We start from the raw sequence: 25,776 nt of genomic DNA, 5'->3' as shown, positions 1-25,776 counted from the left end.
CCTTCGGCTGGCCAAGGTGTGCATAGAGCTCAGTGCGTGCTCCAGAGCAAACTTTTTGAACCTCCACCTCCTTCCGGACCGACCTCCTTGTGTGTTCCTGCCACTGCTGCCTGGCCCAAATAGGACGTGGCTTCATTTTCCACATTTATGGACCTATTTGTGCTGAGGGACTTCTCATGCTGAGCTTGAGTAACGTGGCTTCTCTCTCTCTGCTCAGGTAAAATCATCTCCATTGACACCAGCTCCCTGAGAGCTGCCGGCAGGACGGGCTGGGAGGATTTGGTGCGGAAATGCATCTACGCTTTCTTCCAGCCACAGGGCAGAGAGCCATCTTACGCCAAACAGCTCTTTCAAGAAGGTAACAGGCTCCTCTTCCTCACTGGCGCACTCTCCTGCCGAGCAGCAGGAGCTGCAAGGAGAAGCCTGGGCACGGTCCTCCTTGCTGGATAAATGCTTTGTGGAAAAATAAATGCTGCAATAATAATCACAGAGTGCCAAAGAGAGAGGGGAAAGGACTGAGTAACGCTGTAGGAGCTCCTCCAGCTGGGAGGTTCCCTCTCACCTTTCAAGAAATACAGAATTGAGACAAATCAGAGCTAAATATGATCTTTTTTTTTTTTTTTTCCTGGGCCGTTCACAAACGCCGTCCCCAGTGTCTAAGCAGAAGAAGCGGAAGCTCTTTCGTGAGCATCTTTGCTCTGTCAGCTCTTTCGTGGGTGTCTTTGCTGTGTCGGCAACGATGCTCACAACAGGGATGTGGGGAAGGCAGGGACGTAGGAGCAGGAGGTCGCTCAGTCTCCGGAGAGCTGTAACTCTGCCAGGGTTGCAGCGGCAGCGTCCTGCTGCACCTTCCCAGCCTGGCTGGTCTTCATCAGCTTGTACGTTGTACACTGGTGGTTGAGTGATGGCTCCTTCAGAAGCTCTGAGCACACAAGGACAGTGCTGGATGGATTTAGATTTACCCACTGCAGGACATGGGTTTGGAGCTGGAGAAGCAGCTGGGAGGATTTCTGTGCCACCACAGTTATTTTTACCCCTTTTATTTTCTGGGTCTACAGGGTTAGCGTGTGGTTTTGTTCACTGGAAAGGTGGTTGTCCCAGGCAGGTTTTCCCTCTCCTCTGCTCCCTCCATCCTCCTCCTGGTGCTTGTAGGGTGTGGCGGGTTCTGTCTCGAGTTTCTCAGGAGGTTGATGTGTTTCTGGTTGTCTCCTTCAGTGATGACACGTGGCACGGCCTTCAGCCCCTCGTACCGATTCACCCTGAGCGACGGGACGGTGCTTAGTGCCCACACCAAGTGTAAGCTCTGCTACCCCTCCAGCCCGGAGATGCAGCCCTTCATCATGGGCATCCACGTCATCGACAGGTACGTCCCCACCCTGTCACTACCGAGCTGTGCCAGCGCCTGGCTGGGCGATCCAGGAATCAAAGTGCCTGTTCCCTCCAGTGGAAGGAGGATCCACTGGTGATTTGTTGGGAGATGGGATCCCCATGGGGAATCTGAGGCTGAAAACCAGCGTGCTGGCAGCTCTGTTGCTCTTGATTATTCTTGTTTTGGAAAGAGGTGGCCCCGGGAGTTCAGGTGGAGGTTTATAGATGTGCTTCACATTTCTGCTTTGCCCTGGAGAACTTAAAATATTTGGGGAGGGAGAGGCTCTGACAAACTGGCAGGACAGGGAGAGGGGAGGCTGTGGGCTTGGGCCGTGCTGGAGAAATGCGAGGGGGCTGGGGTGGAGGGGAATGGTCCTCCTGCAGCCGTGTGGGAACGTAAGACCCAGAGAAAGTGACGCCTTTGGGGTTTAACCGGTGAGCAGCTGCAGTCCCGAGCAGCGTCACGTTTCTGGAGAGATGCTAAAGCTGCTGCACTCCATCCATGCTCCTGAAATGCTACATGCTACAGAAAGAGTGCTCAGAGAGTGGAATAGGCTGCCCAGGGAGGGGGTGGAGTCCCCATCCCTGGGTGTGTTTAAGGGCCGTTGGGATGAGCTGTTGGGGGATGTGGTGTAGGGGAGAACTTTGTAGAGTCGGGCTGAGGGTTGGACTCGATGATCCCGAGGGGCTTTTCCAACCTGAATGATTCTGGGATTCTGGGATTCTGTGAAATGGATCCAGGAGCGCTGGTGGAGCGGGGAAGGCTGAGACCACCAGAGCTTGTGAGCTGCTGCTCTCCAGGCCTCAGAGCTCCGCAGCATGGACCGGGGGCAGGAGCTGCCTGAGTGATGCTAAAGGTTTGGGCAAAGCCTCTTGTGACTTTTCCTCTTTTTCATCCCCCGCAGGGATCACGGCATGCTCTCACCCCCGGAGAACACTAACTCCGCCATGTCCCTTCCCCGGGTCAGCCCCTCGCTGAACCCCAGCATCTCCCCGGGGCAAGGCATGGCCCTGCCACCCTCCATCCCCCCCTCCAACGGCAGCATGTTGGCCACCAATGTGAACCAGCAGCCAGGCGCCGGCCTCCACAACAGCAACTCCAGCACCAGCCAAACCAGCTTTGGATGTTCACCTGGAAACCAGATAGGAGCCAACGTTGCCTTAAGCCAGGGACAAGCCGGTCCCCAGAACAGTAACCACACTTTGAACCTCAATAGCTCCCCCATGAATAGTCCAGGGATTACCCCACCGCAGTTCATGTCTCCGAGGCATCGGGTCAGCCCGGGGCTGGTGCCCAGACCCAGAGTGCCCAGCAATCCCTTCTCCCCCCCTGTGCCCACCATGCACTCCCCCGTGGGCATGGCCAACAGCGGCGGCGGGGGCGGCTGTGGCACCGCTGCCACCAGAACCTTTCCCAGTGCCCCCCTAAACTCTATGCAGGGCTTGACCGAAGGTCCCAGCACACCGGTGGGCTACTCCACACCGCCCCCCGCGCTGAGACAGCTCAGCTCGCAGAGCTCGCCCGGCCGCCTCGCCATGCAGCCCATGAAAGCGGAGTCCAAGGACAGCAAAGAGATCGCCTCCATCCTCAGCGAGATGATCCAGTCGGACGGCGGCTCGGGGGATGGCAAACCGCTGGACTCGGGCATGCTGCACGCCGGCGACAGGCTCGCGGAGGGAGGGGACAGCAAGTGCTCCCAAGCCACCAGCCATAAGCTGGTTCAGCTCTTGGCCACCACGGCGGAGCAGCAGCTTCGACATGCCGATGCGGACACGAGCTGCAAAGATTCGTTAGCCTGCGCGGGCACCGCTGGCACCTTGGCCTCCAGCAACCCTCCCAGCAGCACCTGCCCTTCCTCCCATAGCTCGCTGACTGAGCGGCACAAGATTTTGCATAGACTCCTTCAGGAGGGCAGCCCTTCCGATATTACAACGCTGGCCATGGAGCACGAGAAGAAGGAGAATGCCCCCAACGCCGCCACCACCCCCACGGCTCAGAACCAGCTACCGGGCACCCCAGACATCAAACTGGAGCCGGACGCGCTGAAGAAAAAAGATGTCAAGGATCACCAGCTCCTACGCTATCTGCTGGACAAGGATGAGAAGGAGCTTGCTGCAGCCCCAGCGCTGAGCCTGGATGATGTGAAGGTGAAGGTGGAGAAGACGGAGCAGATGGAGCCCTGTAACACAGCCCCGGTGCCGCTTGCCAAACCTCCTGCCGCGGAGGAGGTCAAGCTGGAGACGCAGGGCCAGGTGAGTTGACCCATCTGCGTCTGTGCTGGTGGGATGTTCTCAACGAGTCATGTTTTGGGGGCAGTTTCCCCCAAACCTATTGACGTGCTTCCTCCGCAGCAAGGTGGTGGGGCTGGGAGAAGGGTGGGGAGATGTCCTGTGGCTTGCCGCAACCTTCTGCGCTGGTGCCACCTTCTCCAGCACCAGCGCTATCCACTTTTGTCCAGCTGCTTCACGTTTTGGCAGCTCAGATCTTCAAGGCAGTGGTGGGAAGGGAAGGGAGAAACTTTACCAAGGTGTATAAAAATAAGAAAGAAACCTGGCACATCACTGCAGGTAGTGGGCTTGAGTGAGGAGAAGACCACGTGCGTGTTGCTGTGCAAAAAAGGTTCTTAATTCTGCATCTCTGGTCACATTTAGGACTCGTGTCGCAGGGAATTTTCAATCCCTTGCCTTCCTGTTGGCTGAGATTAGCAATTATACGGGCCTTTTAGTTATCCTAAAAGTATTATTAAATTGAATAATCCAGTGACAGATCTCTGCAATAGAGATTTGGGTGTATAAATATTCATTACACGCAGCTATGAATAGAAGAGATTTCTTATTTTTGAAAGCCAGGGGAGATGGTAACATGGATAAAGCTGCTTAATCCTTTTTAAGCAAAGAGAAGAGAGCGGCTGACATGAAGAGCAGGGCTGATCGCCTGCTTACTGACTGCTGCAAATAAGGCTGCTGGCATTTGGAGATACAGGATGAATAGCAGAGCGCTCGGAGAGCCTCGACTGACAAACGCACAATAAGTCTCTAATAGGGTTGCACAATAAGTCTCTTAATAAGGTTAAAGGCTCAGTGGGCCTGGGAGTCGTGGTCGGTTATCCTGTAGGCGAGTGGGAATCCACAACAACCCCCTGCATGGCTACAGGCTTGGGGAGGGGTGGCTGGAGCTGTCTGGAAGAGAAGGGTCTGGGGGTTCTCATTGACAAGCAGCTGAACAGGAGCCAGCAGTGTGCCCAGGTGGCCAAGAAAGCCAACGGCATCCTGGCTTGTGTTAGAAATAGTGTGACCAGCAGAAGCAGGGAGGTGATAGTCCCCCTGTGCTCTGCACTGGTGAGGCCACACCTGGAGTGTTGTGTCCAGTTTTGGGCACCTCAATCCGAGAGAGATCTCGAGGGGCTGGAGCGAGTGCAGAGGAGGGCAACGAAGCTGGGGAAGGGCCTGGAGAATAAATCCTGTGAGGAGCGATGGAAGGAGCTGGGACTGTTCAGTGTGAGGAGGAGAAGGCTGAGGGGAGACCTCATCACTCTCTACAGCTCCCTGAAAGGACGTTGTAGAGAGGTTGGTGCTGGTCTCTTCTCCCAGGGAATTAGTGACAGAACAAGAGGGAACGGCTTTAAACTGCAACAGGGGAGGTTCAGACTGGACATGAGGAGAAAATGTTTCCCAGCAAGAGTGCTCAGAGAGTGGAATAGGCTGCCCAGGGAGGGGGTGGAGTCCCCATCCCTGGGTGTGTTTAAGGGCCGTTTGGATGAGCTGTTGGGGGATGTGGTGTAGGGGAGAACTTTGTAGAGTCGGGCTGAGGGTTGGACTCGATGATCCCGAGGGTCTTTTCCAACCTGAATGATTCTGGGATTCCGTGATTCTGTGAACTCCATCTCTTTCTATAATGTATTTCCCTGGTGTCATCGTTGTCTGGATGGTCCGTCCTCCCCCGTCATCTCCCCTTTGAGACCCATCTAGATTAACGCGCCTCAGGAGGAGGAAGACCCAAGGCAAGACGTGTTTATTTTGGGAGGCACGTGGGAGCTTGCGGGCGGGCAGGAAACCCGCCGTACAGCCAGGTACCCACCACGCTGCTCCAGCGGAAGGCCCAGCGTCCTCCTGGGAGATGGCTCTTGGGACGGAGCCACCCCAGTCTCCTTTCCCGGAGCGCATCGGGGTGCGCATTTATAGCTGAAATGAGGCAAAATGTCGGGGCATGGGAAGAGCTTTGCTTGCCTGGTCTCCCAGACATCCATGTGCAGGATTCACTCGCTGGTCAGGGACACAGGCAGGCTGTGCTGACCACCAGTGATGGTTCCAGGGACTCCATCCCTCAGAAAGGGCAGAAAGCCCTATTAATTAAACGAGGCTGTGCTAGCTAATTGTGCTCTGCTTGCGAACAGGCGCACAGAGCTTGGAGGACTCGAGCCTGGATGTGTTTATAAGCCCCTCTCCTGCACTGTTGGAAGCAGCCGAGCATTTTTTAGGCTCCTTCGTGGCTTTTCAGTTCCAAGTATCCCTCCCCAGGCAGCTGGAGAGCATCAGGATTATACATTGAACTGTAACGAGTGCTTCCAAAGAGTTAATAAAAGAGGCTGGAGAGGGTTTGCAGAGTCTTAAAATGCATTTTCTGAGGAGTGAACAACCCTTCACTGCTCAGCAGCTAAGCGCAGAGTTTCATTTCCACGTGTTTTCTGTTACAGGCTTCTTTGCTGCGGCGTGGGGAGGGTGAGCTGCCATTTCAAATAAAGTCTACCACTTAATCTACCACTTGCTAGATTTTTTTTTTTTTTCATGTGTGATTATTTTAAGAATCAAAATGTCAATTAGGAGCAACACTTAACTGTGGGGCAGGCTCTGCAGCTCGCCTTCAGCCTTGAAGGAATTATTCCCTTTCTGGATTTATCCTATGGTAATGCCCCAGGTTTGCTTAGAGCCACCTATTCGTGGGGTGAGAACAAAAAATATTTGGGTAGGGCTTGGGAAAGAGCTAATAGGAATTACAAGCGTTAAAAAAAAATGAAAAGAATAAGCAAGGTTTTGGAAGAGCTCTTCATCCTTGTGCTTCAAAGCATGAGCAGAACTTGAGCGAGGTGAAGAGGAAACTTTTCTTCAGGTCAGATTGTCTTGTATCTGCCCTTGAGCGTGATGCTGGGGAGCAGGCCTGGGCCTGAGAGTGCTCCACTACGCATGGACGGTGGAGTCCAGAGAGAAGGCATGGATGCCTCATCGTTGGAAGGCTTCAAGGTCAGGTTGGACAGGGCTTGGAGCCCTGATCTAGTGAAAGATGTCCCTGGTTCGCCAAGTGGGCACCACGTGGAAGCGTCTCTGCCCTCCTCGGCGAGCTGATTGCACATGTGAGGAATCCCGTGAGCCGGCTGGATGAGGGATGAAGGGCAGAGATGCTGTCCCTTGGTTTGCCTCTTGGTTGGCTCTGGTTTTGGAACCTTGGTTCTGCCGGGAGCTGGAGGTTTGGGGAAGAAGAAGCTGTTTGGCCACCCTGAGCCTCCATCCCTCGTGCCATGGGTTTTCTCACCCATTTGGGGGCAGAAATAGGTCGTGGAGATCTGAGCCTTCTCTGAGCAAGACTGGATGGCCTGAGCTGCTCCAGCCCTCCAGCACTGTGTGTTTTCTAGATGTGGAGGAGAAATAAAATGCCTATTAAAGTGGTCACAGATTCCAAGTGCAACTTCGGGTGCTCCAGCAAACAACTCATAAGCACCCTGCTCCTGCCACGTGTCCTTTATTCCCACCTCTCCATCCTACAACTTCTTCACATGCCCAACAAACAACGCAAGAACTTCCTGCTCATTTTATCTCCACTTAACACCTGTTTTGGAGGCCCACAGCTGCCTCTGTGCCCTTCTTCTCCCTCTGCCTCCAGTATGTGCATACATACATATTCCTGCTGTATTGTGATTGTCTCCTGCTTGCTTTAATTCTTTTTGTTTTGCAAGCTTGAGCTTTAAAGAAATTCTCCTTGGTTGAGAAATTACGTTATTTGGAAGAGTTGAGATGTGCAAACTTTGCTGCGTTTAATTCTCTCTGTGACCCTGGGTTTAGGGGTCTATTCTGCTTCTCAGGGCTCTGGGGTTAGGATTTGATGGAAGGGCTACGCAAGAAAAGAAGAAGACTGGTTAGTCTGTTATAAATTGTAATATTGATGCCTGCTGCTTGTGGTGCACTTTTCATCATCAACGTTGTCTAAACATCATTTAATTCATAAAATGCCACTGTAAAGGAGAAGCAAGCATGTGCCCTGTCATGTGTACTAAAAATACCAATTCATCTACTCAGGTGCTACCATGAGACTGTAGGAAAGAGGGAAAAAAGAGCAGTGAAGGTCAAGAAGGAAATTTCTGCCTTGGTGAGGAGTGTAAGTGGGGTCTGGCTTTGTGATTTCAATGGAGGGACCATCCTTGGAGGGTCCATCCCAAGGAGAAGCTTCCTGTGGCCACCCTGGGCCTTGTCCTTGCAATGTGCCGACCTCTGCACCGTGGAGGTGAAACTGGAAGTGGCTGCAGTGGCGATTGAGGTTGCCACCAGTTTGGAGCATTTTATCAGAGCTATGAAATATTTCCATCTAGGATTTAGGGAGAAATTTCCCATGATTTCTTCTGGCAAAGGACAAAGCTGTCATCTTGGTGAGAGGTCTTTAACGCTGCTCTGTCAGCCAGGGAAGGGCAGAGGCATCTCAGGGATGCCCAAAGCCAGCAGCCTCCTGGCTATTTATCACAGACCAGGGCTGTCGGCTGCAGCCTCGTGTCTCAGCTGATGGCAAAGCCTCTCATCGAAGCCAGGACCCCAGTTCCTGCCAGATTTCTCCATCTTCTCTGGACCGGAGCTTCATTCTCTCTAACAAATGCAAAGATTTTCCCTAGTGCTATCAAGTTGTCTATTAATTACCCCATGTTAATGGCCAGGCTTTCCCTAACGCCGAGGGGTGGCTCTTTGGAAGCAGTATGCATCCTTAGATTTTAAAGCATTTAGCTTCCCTTGAGATATTTTTCTTTTTAGCCAAAGCTCATTTATCTCAGCCCCTTTAATCCCAACCTGCTGCTTTATAGCACCGCTATTACAGCCACTGGTGCAAATCCTTTTCCCAGTACCTTTCCCATTTATTTGAGTCCCCGGGCTAAATGTCTATTCTTCCACTCTTAGCCATGATGAAGGCTGGAAAAACTGAATGATATTTTACTACCCCATTGAGGGTAATTACATGCCTGAGGCCGGCATCAGTTTTGGACACTTGTTCCAAAAAGTCACTTCTGTTTCTTAGAAAAGACCATTTTTTATTATCATTTCAGCATAAGCATATATTAACAAAGCAAATTATCTCCCATTTTAAATAGCTGGAGGTTATATATACCATTAATAATTATGCTAATTGCAGTGCGCGAGCGTCTCGAAGCTGCCGCCAAGGACCTGGCTGCGGGGCGGGGACCCGTGCATGGCGGGGGACAGTCCTTGTCCCCCAGGGTCTGCATCCTGCCAGGCAGAGGGATGCAGGACTGGTTCTCTATCTGTATGAGATGCTCAGTGTTTCGGCAAGCGAAGGGATGTGGGGAGCAACATCGAGGTGCATGCGAAAGCAGCGCTCGGTCTCGCTGTGTTTGGTCTGAATCACTCACCTGTGATTTTCTTATTTTTTTTTTTTTACTTATTTAGTTTGCTGCCGAACTGGAGCAGCTGGACCAGCTCCTGCCCTCGCTGGAGAAGGCGGCTCAGCTGCCCGGCTTGTGCGGACCGGAGAGAAGCGAGAGCGGCGTGGCCGGCGTCGCCGTCAAACCGGAGATGCTGGCAGCCCCCCTGCAGCCCAGCACCGCTGCCAGAGCCCCCACGGGACTCAACCGTACGTGTCTGTGGTGGTTTGACCTTGGCTAAATGCCAGGTACCCACCAAGTCGCTCTATCACTTCCCCCCCCTTCCCCCTTTTTTCTCAACAGGGCAAAGAGGGGAAAGAAAAAAAGATAGGAAAAAACCCCCAACCCTTGTGGGTAAAACAAAAGCAGTTTTAATATAAGCAAAGCGAAGCAAAGGTCCGTGCATGGAAGCAAAAAAAAGAAAACAGATTTATTCTCTACTTCCCATGAATAGGCGATGTCGGGCCTTCTCAGGAAGCAGGGCTCCCATACCCGTAGTGGTTGCCTCGGAGGACCAAGGGTGACCCCACCCCCTTCCTCCTTTCTCCCAGCTTTATACTGAGCAGACGTCAGATGGTCTGGAATATCCCTTTGGTCAGTCCGGGTCAGCTGTCCTGGTTGTGTCCCCTCCCAAGATCTTGCCCACCCCGTCCCACTGGGGGGGAAAATGTCAGAAAGAGCCTTGGTGCTGTGTAAGCACCACTCAGCAGTAGCCACAACACCAGTGTGCTATCAACACCCTGCCAGCTCCCAACATAAAACACAGCACCGTGAGGGCTGCTACAGGGGAAAACCAATTCCGGCTCAGCCAGACCCAGTACAGTGTCTGACCCCGGGGAACGCCAGTGCTCACCCCCAAACCCGATCCCTGCCGGGGGGCGGGAGGGGAGGGTCTCCTCCATCACCGGCTCTGCTGGGGTACCACCATCCTGCATCCGGCTGCGGTGATGCTCTGGAGGGACCCTGGGCTTTGCAGGCTGGTGCAAGGCTGGTGGCCGTGAGCCCCACAGTCCCCCTACAAACAGGCGTGGTGTGAGGAAGAGGATGGGCTACAGTCCCTCCGAGACGTGTGCTGTGTCACAGGGGAGCAGGCAGGTTCAACCGGAGCTGTTGGAGGTTTCAAAGCAACACTGTCACTTCCAGACAGCGCTTTGAAACTTAATCTGCTCAGGTGGAGCATCAGGACCTTTTTCTAGGCACCACAAAAAAAACCCCAAACAAACCACCCTGATTTTTCTCCAAAGCGAGCAGTTTTACTAAAGAAAAAATTAGGATTTCTCTCCTGAATGAGCCTGCAGGCAAATAATAAATTCAGGGTGTTACGTAGCAACATGAACCCCGTGGCTGGAGGCTTAAGCTGTGGCTTCTCAGGGTGGGCTTCCCCGGGCTGGGCTGTAACAGAGGCACAGCTATTCCCAGCAAACCGCCCTCATCCGCCATGGGGAAAGCAAGCTTTTACCAATTGCAGCATAAATTTACCCAAATAACTGCACCCAGGGGCTCGTGCCATCGCAGCGTGCTTGACCGGAGCCCACGCCGCTCACTTGCCGTGATGGACGTCCCTGTGCCAGACCCAAGCCCCATGGCACGAGGGACGCTCGCCTGTCCCCTTCGGTACCACGGCATCCCTGGGGCAACCTGCCAGAGTCCAGCCCGGCCCCGTGGGGCTTTTCCCATCCCATGCTTGATTTTTTAATGGATATAATTATCTGTTACATCCCCCGTATTGCTGCCGCTGCAAATCACACTGAGCCTTGAATGCTGAAGCGCAGCTTTCAGAGCAGAGGGAAGGAAGAAGGAGCAGCAGGACAGGGCCCAGTATAAACCAGTTAGCTGCTGGTCCACATCCTACCCAGGGAGGAGTAATTGTCCTGTTACTTATTCAGCAAATGGGGATGAGGAGGTTTTGGATCCCAGCCTAGCAAGAAGCCCGTGAGGCGGCTCCAGCAGGCAGGGCTGGGATATTTTTGGAGGACTCGGGTTGCACAAGCAGAGCCTTTAAAAGGTAGGAACATCGTAGCAGAAGGAAAAGCAACGCGGTGGTGTGAGCGTGGCCAAAATCGCTGCATAAAGTGGGGCGAAGCCCACCTGGGAGGCTGCGTTTGTGGTGGGCTTTCAGGGGGGACCCTCCGAGGGCAGCACCACTGAGCAATGGCTTGCAGGTCTCTAATCCACAAAAAAAACCCTCTGTGAGCTGCAGGCAGGCTCTGGAGCAAAGTGCTGTGGGGTGAAATGTCATCCTGCCTGAGAGAAATCACAGGGGAAGAGTTTGGGGTCTCATAAATTGGAGTATCAGGATGGTGCAGAGAGGGGGGATGAGTCTCTTGAGCCAAGGAACCAGCGCCAGGACAAGAGGGAATGGCCTCAAGCTGCGCCAGGGCAGGGTCAGACTGGCTCTTAGGAAGGATTTCTTTGCAGAAGGGGTTGTTGGGCGTTGGAATGGGCTGCCCAGGGCAGGGGGGGAGTCCCCATCCCTGGAGGGGTTGAAGAGTCGGGTTGACCCAGCGCTGAGGGATCTGGTGGAGTTGGGAACGGTCAGGGTGAGGTTCATGGTTGGACTGGAGGAGCTTCAAGGGCTTTTCTAACCGAGATGATTCTGTGATTCTGTGATAATTAAGAGTGGGGCTTATTGCCTTCGGAGGAAAGGGAATCCTGCATCCAAGTTAGAGTGGGGAGGAGGGCGAGCACAGTTCAACAGGGGCTGCAGTGCGAGTGCTTGAAATGCCAACTGCCGCCCTCCTGGGCCACAGCGTCTAAAATAGCCGTTACCGCCAAGGCGATCCACCGCGAGCCTCGCTGAAGGTGCTGCCGTCGGGTTTGACTCGTGCCGGGGCGACAGCAGTGCACCCCTAAACCTGTCCCCGAGGATTCAGAGGTGCTGCTGGCTGCGAGAGAGGTTGTCAACAGCCACAACTGGCGGCCACCCGCTTGCAAGGCTGCCTCTTACATTCATTTTTCAGCTCAACGTGAGCATTTGAGACATGCTCCCTGATGGCAAACTGCAGCTGAACTTGCAAAAAAAAACCCCTATGTAAATAAAAACTAGAATGATGCAAGGCCTAACAACATCCTTTTAATTGATATAAAGCCAGCAGGTGATAGATGAGAGCTGCACAGGCAGGAAGCCAGCACGGGGAGCTCCTGAGGCTCCCCTCTAGCTGCCAGGCATAAGGGGGGGCACAGCTCCTGCGCCGGGGTCACCCCCGGAGGGAGCCAAGCCTGGGTGATGTGGCTACATCGAGCGAGAGAGCTGCACTTCAGCTTTTATAATTCACTCTGGTCCTGATACCCTCTTTTTAGCAGTGTTCCAAATCTCTCTGTATACATTAGATGGCTGCAACCCCCATCCCCCTGCCTTTCTGATTATTTTTATTATTATGCCCAGATGATTATTTTAACCCAGATGATTATTATGCCTTATTTTTAGGCCCAGATGATTATTTTAACCTCCAGCTACTGGTTTTTGGGTGCCAGCCCAACTCCTGGACCCTCTTGTCTTCACACAGCATGGCACAGCACGCAGGAGCTGCGGTGCTGCCTGGGGCTGTTGTCACCCAGGGTGGCTGCAGGTGACCAAGCCACACGTGGGACCAAGCCTTCAGCTTTAGGCGAGGTGACATCCCACCAAGACCCCCTTCTCGCCCTCCAAACTTACCAACACCAGCTCCCTCCCTGGCAAGATGAGGATTAATGGCTTTAAACTGCAACAGGGGAGGTTCAGACTGGACATTAGGAAAAAATTTTTCACGGAAAGAGTGGTCAGAGAGTGGAATAGGCTGCCCAGGGAGGGGTGGAGTCCCCATCCCTGGGTGTGTTTAAGGGTCGTTTGGATGAGCTGTTGGGGGATGTGGTGTAGGGGAGAACTTTGTAGAGTCGGGCTGAGGGTTGGACTCGATGATCCCAAGGGCCTTTTCCAACCTGAATGATTCTGTGGTTCTCTGTGATTCTGTGATTTTGCTGAGCGATGGTGATCTCACAATGAGCCTTGGGAAGAGATCTCACTTATGCTTCTTTTCTTTTTTTTTTTAATTTTTTTGTGTATAATGTAATGAATCTCCAGCAATGAACAGCGGGCAGAACGTGCAAGCTGGTCGGACCCCCTTTGAGTTCTGTGACCCCCTGGAGCCAGCGCAGCTGAGACCGGTTCTTTGTCCTGCGAGCAATGGCAACAGCCCGCACACCCGCGGGCCGTCCCAGCAGGGCAGGAGCACGGTGACCGCACCAAACCCCTTCCCCCCCGACACAGGTAGGTACAACCGCACGTATCGGCTCCTCTCCACCTTCTCCAGGTGATGCTACAGCACTCCAGGGTGTCCCAGGGGAGAAAAGGCGTTGCGGGGTGGAGCTCAAGCATCGCTGGTCACCCGCAGCTTTTCACAAGCAGCAAGCTTCCAACTGTGATTATTCTTTTCTCTCTTTTCACATCAGTATAGTTTCAACAAAAGAAAGCCTGTTCTGTCTGTCCTCATTCCCGGGGAGGCAGTCGGAGGAGGCTGCATCCCTTCACCCGAGCAGTGACGGTGGCTCAGGCTCCCCTGGCACTGGGCAAGGTTTAATTTCCACGAGACCCGGAGCACGGGTGGTGTGTTGGGAGAAGAGCTGCAGAAGCAACAGTCTCACCTCACCTTGCTGAAATCATAGATAGCAACACACCGCAGACCTGGCCGTGAGCCATTCAGCAGCCTGGGCTCCAGAGGGCTGTGGATGCTGCTTCTGCCCTTCTCCACTTCCCTTGATGCTTCCCTTGATGCATCAAGAGATGCTAAACATGACCTGGAAGAGTGATCTTGCTTGCCACCGTGCACTGGGGCTGCACAACGGCTTGACTGTAGGTGCAGAAACCAAATAACCCAGATCTCATCTTCTCACGGTGGTAGCATGGGACTAGTAGAGCTGCTGGATTCATCCACTGTCCTCTCTGCTGGTGGCCAGGCTCCAGGAGAGCCTCAGCCCTGCATCTCCCACACCATTTGCCTTGGAGCACAGCTCTGGCCCCGCTCATGGCATGGGACTGCCACGCTCCCCGCCAGCCCGTGGATGCAGGATGCACGTGGCCCGGACTCGTTGCAGCTCTGGAGAGCCCTGGACGCAACTGGTCCCTGTTCCCTCACGTGAAGCTCGTGTTTGGGCAGCTTCTCTTGAGAAGGAAAGCAGCACTCAAGAGCTTTCATCCTCCTCCGAGTCCCCTCCAGGAGGGGAGGCAGAAATCAGCCCACCACATTGTGTCATCGCAGCAGTTGCAGCTATAGAATATGATTATATTACATCCTGCCCTGATACCCCTTAATCTGTAACTGCATCTGGCTGCCTCGAGAAGGGTCACCCACCCCCCAATAAATGAGCTGCCAGTAAATGATGCTTTGCTTGGCAAAATCCACCATCACAGAACCACAGAGCAGTTTGGGTTGGAAGGGACCTTAAAGCCCATCAAGTCCCACCCCTCTGCCCCGGGCAGGGACACCTTCCACTAGCCCAGGTTGCCCAAAGCCCCGTCCAACCTGGCCTTGAACCCTTCCAGGGAGGGGGCAGCCACAGCTTCTCTGGGCAACCTGTGTCAGGGCCTCACCACCCTCACAGGGAAGAATTTCTGCCTTAGATCTCACCTAAATGTCTCCTCTCTCAGTTTAAAACCGTTCCCCCTTGTCCTATCCCTCCCCCCTGATCAAGAGTCCCTCCCCCCTTTCCTGTAGCCCCTTTCAGTCCTGGGAGGCCGCTCTAAGGTCTCCCCGGAGCCTTCTCTTCTCCAGCTGAACCCCCCCAACTCTCTCAGCCTGTCCTCACAGGGGGGTGCTCCAGCCCCCCGAGCATCTTCGTGGCCTCCTCTGGACCTGTGCAAGTGCGGAGCAGAGGGGAGAATCCCCCGCCTCGACCTGCTGCCCACACCCACACTGCTCTGGATGCAGCCCAGGACACAGTTGGCTTTCTGGGCTGTGAGCGCACATTGCTGGGTCATGTTGAACTTCTCATCAACCAACACCCCCAAGTCCTTCTCCTCAGAGCTGCTCTCACCCAGCCTGGATTTGTGCTTGGGATTGCCTCGACCCATGGGCAGGACCTTGCACTTGGCCTTGTTGAACTTCACGAGGTTCACGCAGTCCCACCTCTCCAGCCTGTCCAGGTCCCTCTGGATGGCACATCCCTTCCCTCCAGCATCGATGAACTTGCTGAGGGTGCCTCGATCCCACTGTCCATGTTGCCAACAAAGACGTTGAACAACACCGGTCCCAACCTCGACCCCTGAGGAACACTGCTTGTCACTGCTCTCCACTGGGACATCAAACTGTTGACCCCAACTCTTTGATTGTGACCACCCAGCCAATTCCTGATCCACCGAGTGCTCCATCCATCAAAATCCACGTCTCTCCAATTTAGAGACAAGGATGTCATGTGGGACAGTGTCAAATGCTTTGCACAAGTCCAGGTAGATGTTCAGCATCGGTGAACCTGAGGACAATTTTGGGGCAAGTCAAGGAAGGACTGGGGACAGGCTGCACCATGACTGTGCCACGAGCCTCCCTGGCCTGGCTGGAGCTGCCGCGGCTGCCGCTGGCACCACCGGGATCCGCCTGTTGCCAAGCAACCTTAAGGCTTTTTTTAAGAAATCGTGAGAAATAGAGAAGTGCTTGGCAGGAGCCGCCGTGCCGGTGTGTGCGCTGAGATGCCGACCTCCTTCCCTTCCTTCCTCTTAGGGCTCTTATTTTCTCTTTTTCAAAACAAACTCCACGGTCCGGGTGGCATGTGAAGCTGGTGGCTCCTTGTGACAACAGCAAAGACACCGAGCACTGAATAACCAGATGTTTTCAAGGAAATAACATATTTTGGTGGGAAAAAAATGAGCACAAGCTGAGCTTGGTTAAAAGAGGAGAGATTTTTCATCTTTAGCAACTGCCTTCATCAGCACTTCTCTTAGAAACTTAGGGGTTTTGGCCTAGGGGTGGCCACCGATAGCGCAACCTGATGTGGCAGAGATGCCACCCCAGCCAGAAATGTGCTTACGCCTCTGGTTTCCATCTCCCTGGATCTCCATGGTTTAGCCGAGATGCTGTTTGATCTTCAATTCCAATTCCTCTTTCAAATGGGATGACGTAAAGTCTCCAGGCTCATAAATCTCTCTGTCCTGGGCTTGGGCTCCAAGTTCTGCTACAGCTTAATTTAATTGCATTGGCTGCTTTCCCTGTGCAAATTAACTTTGCTCCAGAAGAGAGGCAGGAGATGCTAATGGGTGTGGGCTATTTTTTAAGCTAAAATCTTCGGTAGTAACAATTTTCCTTCAAGAAGAAACTCTCTAACTTGACTAAATTTTGAAAATCTTGCTAGAAATGTGCTGAAAAGGGAAATATTTTAATAGCATTTGCACGTACTGGGTACACAGGGTCATATATATCTGCTGTGTGTGCAGTACTTGCATAGATTTTCACCCAGAAGCTCGTGCTTATAATTAATGGTTAGGAAACCACACCTGATACCTGTAACTTTGGGTTGAAAAAAACCCTAGATGGTGAACCTTGGCATCCCTTTTAGGGTTGTTTTAGCACACTGTTGGCATCCCATTGCTCTGAGCTTGCCCAGTCTCCCCAGCAGCACCCAAGTCTTGCCCAGGCACTAACCTTTTCTCCCCCCATCCTGCTTTTTCCCCCCCAGGAATGCCTGAGCTGGAGATGGGCGTGCCGGATCACCAGTTTGGACAGCCGGGAATGGGGGAGCAGATCCCCTGGACGGACAACAGCATGGCAACCTTGAATCGAGGCGCGCTGAATAAACCCGAAGAGTAAGTACCGCCAGGCTGGCAGCTTCCCTCCATCTCCCAGGAGAACATTGGGATGCCCTGGCAATAGCTGCCTGCGTCAAAGAGACATGGCCTTGCTTTGCTGCCTGCCTGGAGACCCCGCGAGTGCAGGCTGGGATGAGCACGACTGCCCATCGCTGTACGGCGGTGCTGGTACCGTAAAAGTGCTGGGACTTGGGTTGTGTAGGGTGCTATGATGCGAGAGATGACATCTGTTACCTCTTTAGGGACAAGCACACGAGTAGACAAGGAAGGTGGGTTGGTGGACACATCCAGGGTATGTCTAGACGCGATTAGACTGGCTCTTAGGAAGTATTTCTTTGCAGAAGGGGTTGTTGGGCGTTGGAATGGGCTGCCCAGGGCAGGGGGGGAGTCCCCATCCCTGGAGGGGTTGAAGAGTCGGGTTGACCCAGCGCTGAGGGATCTGGTGGAGTTGGGAACGGTCAGTGTGAGGTTCATGGTTGGACTGGAGGAGCTTCAGGGGCTTTTCCAACCGAGGTGATTCTGGGATTCTATGAATAATCCTGTATATCTGTGGCACAGCCAAGGATGCTGCAAGTGGTTAGCGCTTGGACTGGATGATCTTCAGGGTCTTTTCCAACCTAGATGATTCTGTGATTCTGTGAAGTCTCCACTATCCCTTGCCAGTGCCAACGTTTGGGTTGGTGGTCTCCAGCATCCCTTCTCGCCAGGGGCAGTGGTGGGATCTGGAGAACCACAGGACAGTTTTTTGTTTTCGCATGATTGCAGCTCTTTGCAGTCCCCACGTGCTTGGCTTCAGCTGAAATTATTACAGCTCTAGTTCAAGGTCAAATAACCCCCTCCGGTCCTCTAACCACCTTTTTTGGGTCCATGCCCCATGGAGCAGCCAAGGGGTCATCACCTGCCCAAATTACGACGTCACTCCTTGGCTATAAATGGGTTGGACGAGACTGTAGGTCAGATATTTTGGGATGGAGGTCAGAAGGGTGACGAGCCCTGCTGACGGAGCTCGGCGGTCGATGCTCTCCCAGGCAAGGGGCACCCCAAAGTCCTCGCTGAGGCAGCGGCGCTGGCAGCAGCGCTCATGGAGATGGATTTAGTGTGGATGGGAGATGAATCCTCCCCCTGGCCCAGGGAGGGCTCCAAGTACCTGGTTTAGGAGCCAGCAGTGATGAGCTCTGCACGGATCCTCTCGCCAAAGCCCAGCCCTGCTTTGCGGAGAGGCAGAATTTCCTCTACTAATTAAAGTCTTTAGCAGATGAACACAACCTCTGGTTTTCCAGTCATGAAGCAGACACATGTAAGAGTTGTATTTGAACAAGACAGTAGCCAAACATTTTTCTCAGGGCTAAATTTGGATTAATTTCTCAAAGCTCTTTGCTCAGCCCAAGAAGAGAGTTGCCGAAGTGGTCTCCGCTGCTGCAACTGGATCTTGGGCTTCTGCTGGAAAGACTTAGCCTCTTGTTGCTTGAAATTGCTGGGAGATAAAACAAATCCCCATTTAATTGAGCATTTACATCAGCCCGAGCCCTTGCCACAAGGAAGTAACTTCCCTTTTAAGCCTTGCTGGTGTCATTATTTTGTTGGAATAAGATCCCTGGGGCACACCTGGCAAAGGGCAGAGCTGCTAGAAAAAAATCAATCTGTTTTTTAAGCTATGAACGTTCCTTAAAATGCTGCTTATGGGGTAAAAATGACCGTACTTTACTCAGCAGCCTTGTGCTCCAAGCACTGAGTCAGTCTGGCTGGCTGTAGAGATCTCAGTCTCCCCAGCCAGCGCAGCTGGGAGGAAAGGAGCTGGATTTTCTTCTGGCTCACCCTTTGTGCAGGATTATTGAGTGAGGACCCAGGCTGGTGTGGAAGGGTTGGGATCTGCGCAGGTATCAAGGAGGGAAGCATTTGGCAGCAGCATCCCGTGAGTCCTCGGGTAGGAAAAACACCTTGGGTGGTTTTCAGGGCAGAGCGCTGTGCCAAGAGAGAAGGTCCGACTGGTGGAGCAGCGGCATCTGCCCGAAGGCTGCTGAGATGTGGAGGTAACAGATCTCGCACAGTCCCTGCCTTTGGAGAGCGATGGTTTCAACCACACTGTAAAATTGCAGCCTGGTTAGGGTTTCATATGGCGGTATTTGATTTTCTCAGCGTTGAGGGGGGAGAAAGCAAGGAGAACCATGCTGTGTGGTGGGGACTTCCCACAGCGCTGTCAGGTCCCTGCAGCAAGGTCGGGCTACCCACATGATGGAGATGTGGTGGGAGCCACTGGTAGAGCCAACACATGGACTGGGGCCACGAGATGACAACAAGAGCAGAGGTTGAGGCCTGCTCGTCCTGGTGAGCCGCCGTTCCTCCTGAATTAGGGTCTCTGGGCATGGATGGTTCCTGCCAGAGGTGGTGGGAAGAGGCAACACTGAAGAAGCTGGTTCGTGGCTCAGTTCCCTCTTGTATCTTCAGTAACCATAGGTCTGATGGAGCATCGTGGGTGAGACCTGCCTTGGCAGCATCTTGGTGGGGTCTAAACTCTTCCATCTAGCAGCATGGTGATCAACTGCAAAACCCCGTTGCCGCTGCAGCCAAGAGAAGAGATTCTGCTGGGGAAAAGCCTCTGGACTTCAGTCCTCAAGACCTGCAGATGTGCTCCAGCTGCAGAGGACACGCTCATCCTGGGAGATGCCCACGGTCCCAGCGGCTGCCTGTCCACCCGACGGAGACCACGGTCAGAGCCTTTGGACTGCAGATATTACAGAACCAAGAAATATATTTTAGCTAAGATCAAACCAGCAGAGCTTCTGCTTTGGAGGTTCTAAAGGTTTCCCAGCTGGGAGGTTCGCGTTAGCTGGAGTGGGCTGAGGTCCTGGCCTTGTTTAAGGAGCTGGTGGTGCCCAGATCTCCCAGCACCAGGTGTCCTGGGGAACAGGAGCTTTCTTTTTAAATCCTCCCATTCCCCAAATCCTCCCCTGCCTTTGCCTCTTGATAAAGTGGGATGCTACAACATCCCCTCTCTCATGTCCCAAGCCTGAGTGCTCTTGTCCCCTCTTCTGCAGAAGAGGGATACCTTGGGCCAGCTCCCAAGGCTCCTCAAACCAAGTCCAGGTCGCTGTTCTCACACACATTCCTCTAATCCCCCAAGGTCAAACGTGCCACCCGGAGCCCGATCCGGTTGCCTCGACACCGGCAGCCGGTGCCATCTGAGATGCCTGAGGTTTCTAGGACATCTGTGCAGGGCTGGAGACCCACAGCCTTTTGGAACAGCGCTTGAAGGCCACGCCAGGGAATGTTTTATGGGACTTCAAGCAGCATTTGACACCCATCTCTGCAAGTAGCGGAATTTCTCCTCCTCACTGCATGCAGAATCAGAGTTTTCACCTTAAAAAAAGCCTGAAGGGTTGCAGGGGATAGAAAACCTTTGCAGCATGAAACCAGTATGACAGGACATGATGCACAAGGTCCAGGATCTCCTCTGCCCCCCCGTTACCTGCCCAGAGACTCATCTGAAGCCCACCATGGCATGGTGCTGGAGGAGAAGGCTGCAAAGAAGGACGCGCTGAAGTTTTATTTACTCTGTAAAGGTTCTATTGTCCCCACGATCTCTATAAACCAACTTTGCCATCTGAGTGTGGGCTGAAGAGACGGTGCCAACCTAAATTTCTCCTCTAGCTGCCTGTAAATGTGGAGAAGCAGCCTGTCCTCCCTTTCCTCTGCAAGAATGGTGTTTGTGCGGCAAACTTTGGCGTTGACACTGAAAAACTGGGTTTGATACAAGCAGCAAGTAGCAGGGACCTTGGCTATGGAGTGAAATGAGCCCTGCTCTTCACCTCTGTCTCCCCGCTTCCCTCTCTGCTCCCGCTCTGCCGTTTCAGAAATCCCAACGCCGAGTATTTCTTTTCCCTGGATTAGGCTGCGTGTGTTGGCTGCAGTGGTCTCGGTCAGATTGGCTTCAGTTCCGTACTGTACATCTGGTCCTCATCTGGAGCTAAAAGGATAAACATGTCTGCTGCTTGGGAACTGCTGGCATGTTCGAGCCATTGCTTTTGTGCCTCTCTGCGAGTGTGATGTGCCACGGCTCTCTTCATCGTGTCAGACCCGGCAAATCCAATTGACTCCAATTAGTCACGTCATTGGAATGTCTCTCATTACATATTAATCTTATTCCCAAAGAATATTGAGCGAGCTTTGCAGAAATCTTATTTTTGCAGCTCAAAGGTTCCCCTTTGCCTTCAGCTGTTTGCTTCCAGCTGCTCTGGCTCCATCCAAGCCTCCCCGCTTTCGTGCCGGCAGAAGTTTTGCTCTGCTTCCCGCTGTCCTGCCCAAAACGCCTGTGGGAGCAAAGCCTGCAAAAGCACCGAACTTTGCTTCCCAAACCTCACCGAAGCGCTTGCCGGGCTTCGTTTTGTGGAGAGGTTCATCCTCACAAGCAGGTTTCGGTATGGGGCTTGAGCTTGAGCGGGCTCAGGCAGTGTCGGAGCCGGGGGACGAGGCTGCATCCCGTGGGGTTCGCGTGATGCGGCGGGGTGGGAGCGAGTGCCCGCGGCTGCAGGGGCTGTGTCACTCCAGCATCTCCCAGCTCAGCCTCCTCCCTGCTTCATAAACCTTAACATGGCTCCTCTTGCCTCCTTCTCTCTGCAGCCAGTGCATCACCTCGCAGCTGGACGAGCTCCTGTGTCCTCCCACCACGCCGGAGGGTCGGAATGATGAGAAAGCCCTGCTCGAGCAGCTCGTCTCCTTCCTCAGCGGCAAAGACGAGACGGAGCTGGCTGAGCTGGATCGAGCTCTGGGGATTGACAAACTGGTTCAGGTAAAGAGAGAACCACTCACGGGACTTACTGGAGGTCGTATACGGGGCCAGATGCTGAGGCTTGACGTGAGCGTGGAGGAGGATTTCCAACATCTGGTAACGGGAGGCCAGATGTGAGTGGGAACACACGAGCACATCAGATTCAGAGATGATACTTAACACCACGCCGTTCTCTCCCCCCGCCAAAAAAGCTGGAAAACAGCCCCGTGAAATACAATATCTCGCTTCTCCGCTTTTCAAACGCGATCCCCCATGAGAACCAGCAGCCTGGCAAAGAGGCGGCCGAGCGCTTTCGGCCCCGGGGCAGCTCATGTAACGGGGAGAGCTGGCAGGCTGTCCTGCTTCCCCACCTTACTGGGGGGATTAGGGCACGGAGGAGCCTTCCAGCTGGAATCCCACAGCCTGGGATTCCTGAGCCTGGGTTGTGCTGCCTAATAATATATCTAATGGCCTCGTTGGTATGAAACCCTGCAGCCCTTACTATCAAGATTGACTTACAGTGCAGCTGCCCTTCTGTCTCAGGTTGAACTGCAGGGAAAAAAAAAAGAAAAAAAAAAGAAAAAAAAAAGAAAAAAAAAAAAAGAGGTTTGCTTTTAGTGCTGCTGTCATACTCGGATAGCGCTGGGGCCCTGTTTTCTGCAGCTGAGCTCCAGTGGAGGCTCCATGTTTGCAGATATCTGTGGGGGCAGATGCCTCTGGAGGGTCCAGGGTTTCATAAATAACAAGGCATGGCAGCAGGAGAAAGCTGGCTGCAGGGGAGCGAGCAAGGGGTGTGGAAAATGAGATGGATCGCTTGGGATTTATCGTCGAGTGGTTTCTTTTTCCGTGCCCCATAGCACTTGCACGCGTGGTTTTTTTTCCAAAACAAGGACCAGAATCAAAAGCCTGTTAATAAACGGGATGTCCTGTTTGTTAACAAAGAAAGAAGCTTCTCAGAGCAAACCCCTCTGGCTGCTTGGGGACTGATCCTGCTCCGTTTAAGCCTGGAGGTGGCACATCTCTTTCTGCAGCCTTGCGCTGCGCTACCCGGAGGGTTTATCTTTTCATCAGCGATTTGGGGGACCTGTCAGTGAATTATCGCCGAGGCAGGTATTTGCCATATCCCCTTTTCTCAAGGCTGTGCCTCCAAAATCACCACCTGCCTTTTGGGGTTTTTTTTTTGCAAGTTAGGGGTAGGGAGTTCAGCCTCTCTGGTACAGAGGATCAGCGATGCTCTTGCCAAAGATGCAGCTGCAACAGCTCAGTGTTTTCACGAGGGTTTTGCAGACTCAGCTGGCACAGCTCCCCAACAACCCTTTCCTGCACCAGACAGGCTCCAGCAGCGTCGGATGGCCGCGTTGAGATGCCCTCGGATGGCACCCGACGCTACCAAGCGTCCCCACGCCGATCCAGCGCTTCCCCTGCCGAGGAGCACCTGGCTCAGGGGGATTATCTCATGTTTGGACCCCAACCCAGCTTTGCTCCCATCCAGGGATCATTCCGTTAATGGGAATCTTGGGCTTTTTCCATGGCTTTGGCTTGAACCTCAGAAATATTTTGAATAGTTCCATGAAATATTTGCTTGAAATACATCTTTAGAGAAACAACACGTCAGCATAAAGGCATCTTTGGGAGCAAAATGTGTCGCTAGTTGCTCTCCAGGATGTGTTCTTGGCAGGTAGGGGTTGGCATCCCCTGACTTCACCAAACCCACTGTCTTCTCTGTGCTACCGCAGACGTGGTGGGTTGAGGTGCTGGAGATACCTGCACCCAGTTTAATCAGGAGGCAGCTGGAAACTGGGTAGTTTGGGGAGAAAAGAGTAAAAGAGCCTCGATTCAGCAGGTCTGTGGTTTCTGGCCATCGCAGGCTGCTGGTTTATGTCCTGGTATCCATATAAACTCCATCTTAATTTATCTTAAGCAATTTATTTTTCCCCACCACCAGCTTAACTGATCCTAAGCAACGTATTTTTCCCCACCACCATTCCCATATCCTCATCCCTGCCTGCAAGCCTCAGTCCTTTGATGGGCACCATCTAACCAAATCCCAAAGGCAGTGGGATTTTCAGGGGGTTTGTGTGTGTGGTTTCTCTTAACGCCGCTTTCTGTTAATCCCCAGGACTCGGATTAAGGATTCTGGCTCCCAAGGTGTTCCTTCTCTGTGGGTTCATAGCTCAAACACCAAATTTCTCTGCCTGAGCCAAGCTAGAACAGTGCAGAGTATCTTCTTATCATGATTTGCTGGTGTGGAAATCATGCCCTGCCTGTAATGTGGCTCATTTGTAGAGGAATGACTGTACTGTAGACCAAAAGGTCCCGTCTGCCCTGGGCTCCTCGTGAGGGATGTTTGGCCAGTGCGGTACAGCCGGGCTTCCCCATGAGCTCTCCCCGTCCCGGGGGCCCGTGGCTCCCACCCTTGGACATGGCCTGTGTCCAGGGTGGTCTTGGGGCAGATGGGGACTCAAAATACCCCACCCTCTGCCTCCAGCTGAGCGCCCGAGGCTGCATAAAAATAGGAAAGGAGAGTGAGCACAAACTATTTCCCATGTTCAGGTCGATCCTCTGAGCCTTAGGGTCTGTCCAACCAGGCATGCGGCTGTGTGGAGCCCAGATGAGCAGCTCAGTGCCAGCAAACCCTGCAGAGGAAGGCAGAGAAAAAGGCAGAGAAAGGCAGAGGAAGGCAACATCACTTGATTACTGTGTTCAGTTTTGGGCCCCTCACTCCAAAAAGGCCATTGAATGACTCGAGCGTGTCCAGAGAAGGGCAACGGAGCTGGTGCAGGGTCTGGAGCACAGGTCTGATGGGGAGCGGCTGAGGGAACTGGGGGGTTTAGTGTGGAGAAGAGGAGGCTGAGGGGAGACCTCATGGCCCTCTACAACTCCCTGAAAGGAGGGTGCAGAGAGGGGGGATGAGTCTCTTGAGCCAAGGAACCAGCACCAGGACAAGAGGGAATGGCCTCAAGCTGCGCCAGGGCAGGGTCAGACTGGCTCTTAGGAAGGATTTCTTTGCAGAAGGGGTTGTTGGGCGTTGGAATGGGCTGCCCAGGGCAGGGGGGGAGTCCCCATCCCTGGAGGGGTTGAAGAGTCGGGTTGACCCAGCGCTGAGGGATCTGGTGGAGTTGGGAAAGGTCAGTGTGAGGTTGGACTGGAGGATCTTCAGGGGCTTTTCCAACTGAGATGATTCTGTGATCACCTACCACTACCCTGCAACCCCCCCACCAGCACAGGGAGATGAGCCCTGAGCCCTTCCAGAAAGCCTGGCCTTGGTCTTTGTGCCCAAGCACACCAAAAGAAATCATTTCCATCCCTCTAAGGTTTGCTAAGCCCCAGGGAGCGGGTGTTTAATGCCCTCCTCAGTGCAGTGCTTACTCTCCCACCGGCCGGAGCCTGGCCCAGGGGCTGAGGGTTACAGGCAGCAGCATCCTCACGAGCGAGCTGCCCCGTGCCGGACGCCTCCTCCGTCCCCTCTGAGCTCACCCGGGAGAGGCCGGGTGTCGGTGGGAGTGATATTTTTAAGTGATATTTTTTTAAGTGATATTTTTCCTTCCTCTTTGCCTTGGCCAGGGCGGCGGGCTGGAAGCCCTGACGGAGCGGTTCCAGCCCCAACAAGCCACCCCACCGCTCATGATGGAGCAGAAACCCGGCATGTACCCCCAGCCTTACTCCTCCGCCTCTCCCACCACCAACCTCCCCGGCGCCTTCCCCGGCATGGTCCGGCAGAAGCCGTCCTTCGGCCCCATGCCAGTGCAGGTCCCGCCGCCCCGCGGCGCCTTCCCCACCAACATGGCCATGCAACCCCGGCAGACACTCAACAGACCCCCGACGGCCCCCAACCAGCTGCGACTTCAGCTGCAGCAGCGGCTGCAGGGCCAGCAGCAGGTAATTCTCCCCCCTCCGCACCCCAAGGCCGTGGGCAGGAGGACGGAGCCACCCTCGGTCCTGCCTGCAGCCCGCGCGTCCCGGTCGGAAGGGATCAGATGGGTGAGAAGCTCCTGTATCAGAGTTTTGAAGGTCTCTCTGGCTTTTTTTTTTTTTTTTTTTTTTTTGCCTCTCCCTTCCAGCTGATCCATCAAAACCGGCAGGCCATCCTCAACCAGTTTGCAGCCAATTCCCCGGTGGGCATCAACATGCGGGCGGGGATGCAGCAGCAGATCACGCCACAGGTAAGGGGGATGCGGCACCGTCTTCCAGCTGGGAAAAATTGAGGATTAATCCCCACGCCCTCTCTGTTAGCACAG

At 53.7% G+C, this 25,776-nt stretch overlaps 1 protein-coding gene across 5 annotated transcripts in view; it reads left to right on the top strand.

The window, feature by feature from the left end:
* NCOA1 (nuclear receptor coactivator 1) overlaps positions 1-25,776 on the top strand; it is a 190,189-nt gene that overhangs the window by 157,199 nt on the left and 7,214 nt on the right. For all 5 annotated transcript variants that reach the window (XM_074861273.1, XM_074861271.1, XM_074861275.1 and 2 more), the window contains 9 exons: positions 218-358; positions 1,216-1,363; positions 2,274-3,621; positions 9,028-9,211; positions 13,063-13,248; positions 16,644-16,770; positions 21,391-21,559; positions 25,103-25,417; positions 25,600-25,701. In XM_074861273.1, coding sequence (XP_074717374.1) covers positions 218-358; positions 1,216-1,363; positions 2,274-3,621; positions 9,028-9,211; positions 13,063-13,248; positions 16,644-16,770; positions 21,391-21,559; positions 25,103-25,417; positions 25,600-25,701 — 2,720 coding nt within the window. The remainder of the gene's footprint in view (positions 1-217; positions 359-1,215; positions 1,364-2,273; positions 3,622-9,027; positions 9,212-13,062; positions 13,249-16,643; positions 16,771-21,390; positions 21,560-25,102; positions 25,418-25,599; positions 25,702-25,776) is intronic.

This window comes from Strix uralensis, chromosome 3 (genome assembly GCF_047716275.1).
Source record: "Strix uralensis isolate ZFMK-TIS-50842 chromosome 3, bStrUra1, whole genome shotgun sequence".
Classification (NCBI taxonomy): Eukaryota; Metazoa; Chordata; class Aves; order Strigiformes; family Strigidae; genus Strix; species Strix uralensis.
This window is presented reverse-complemented; position numbering and strand designations above follow the sequence as displayed.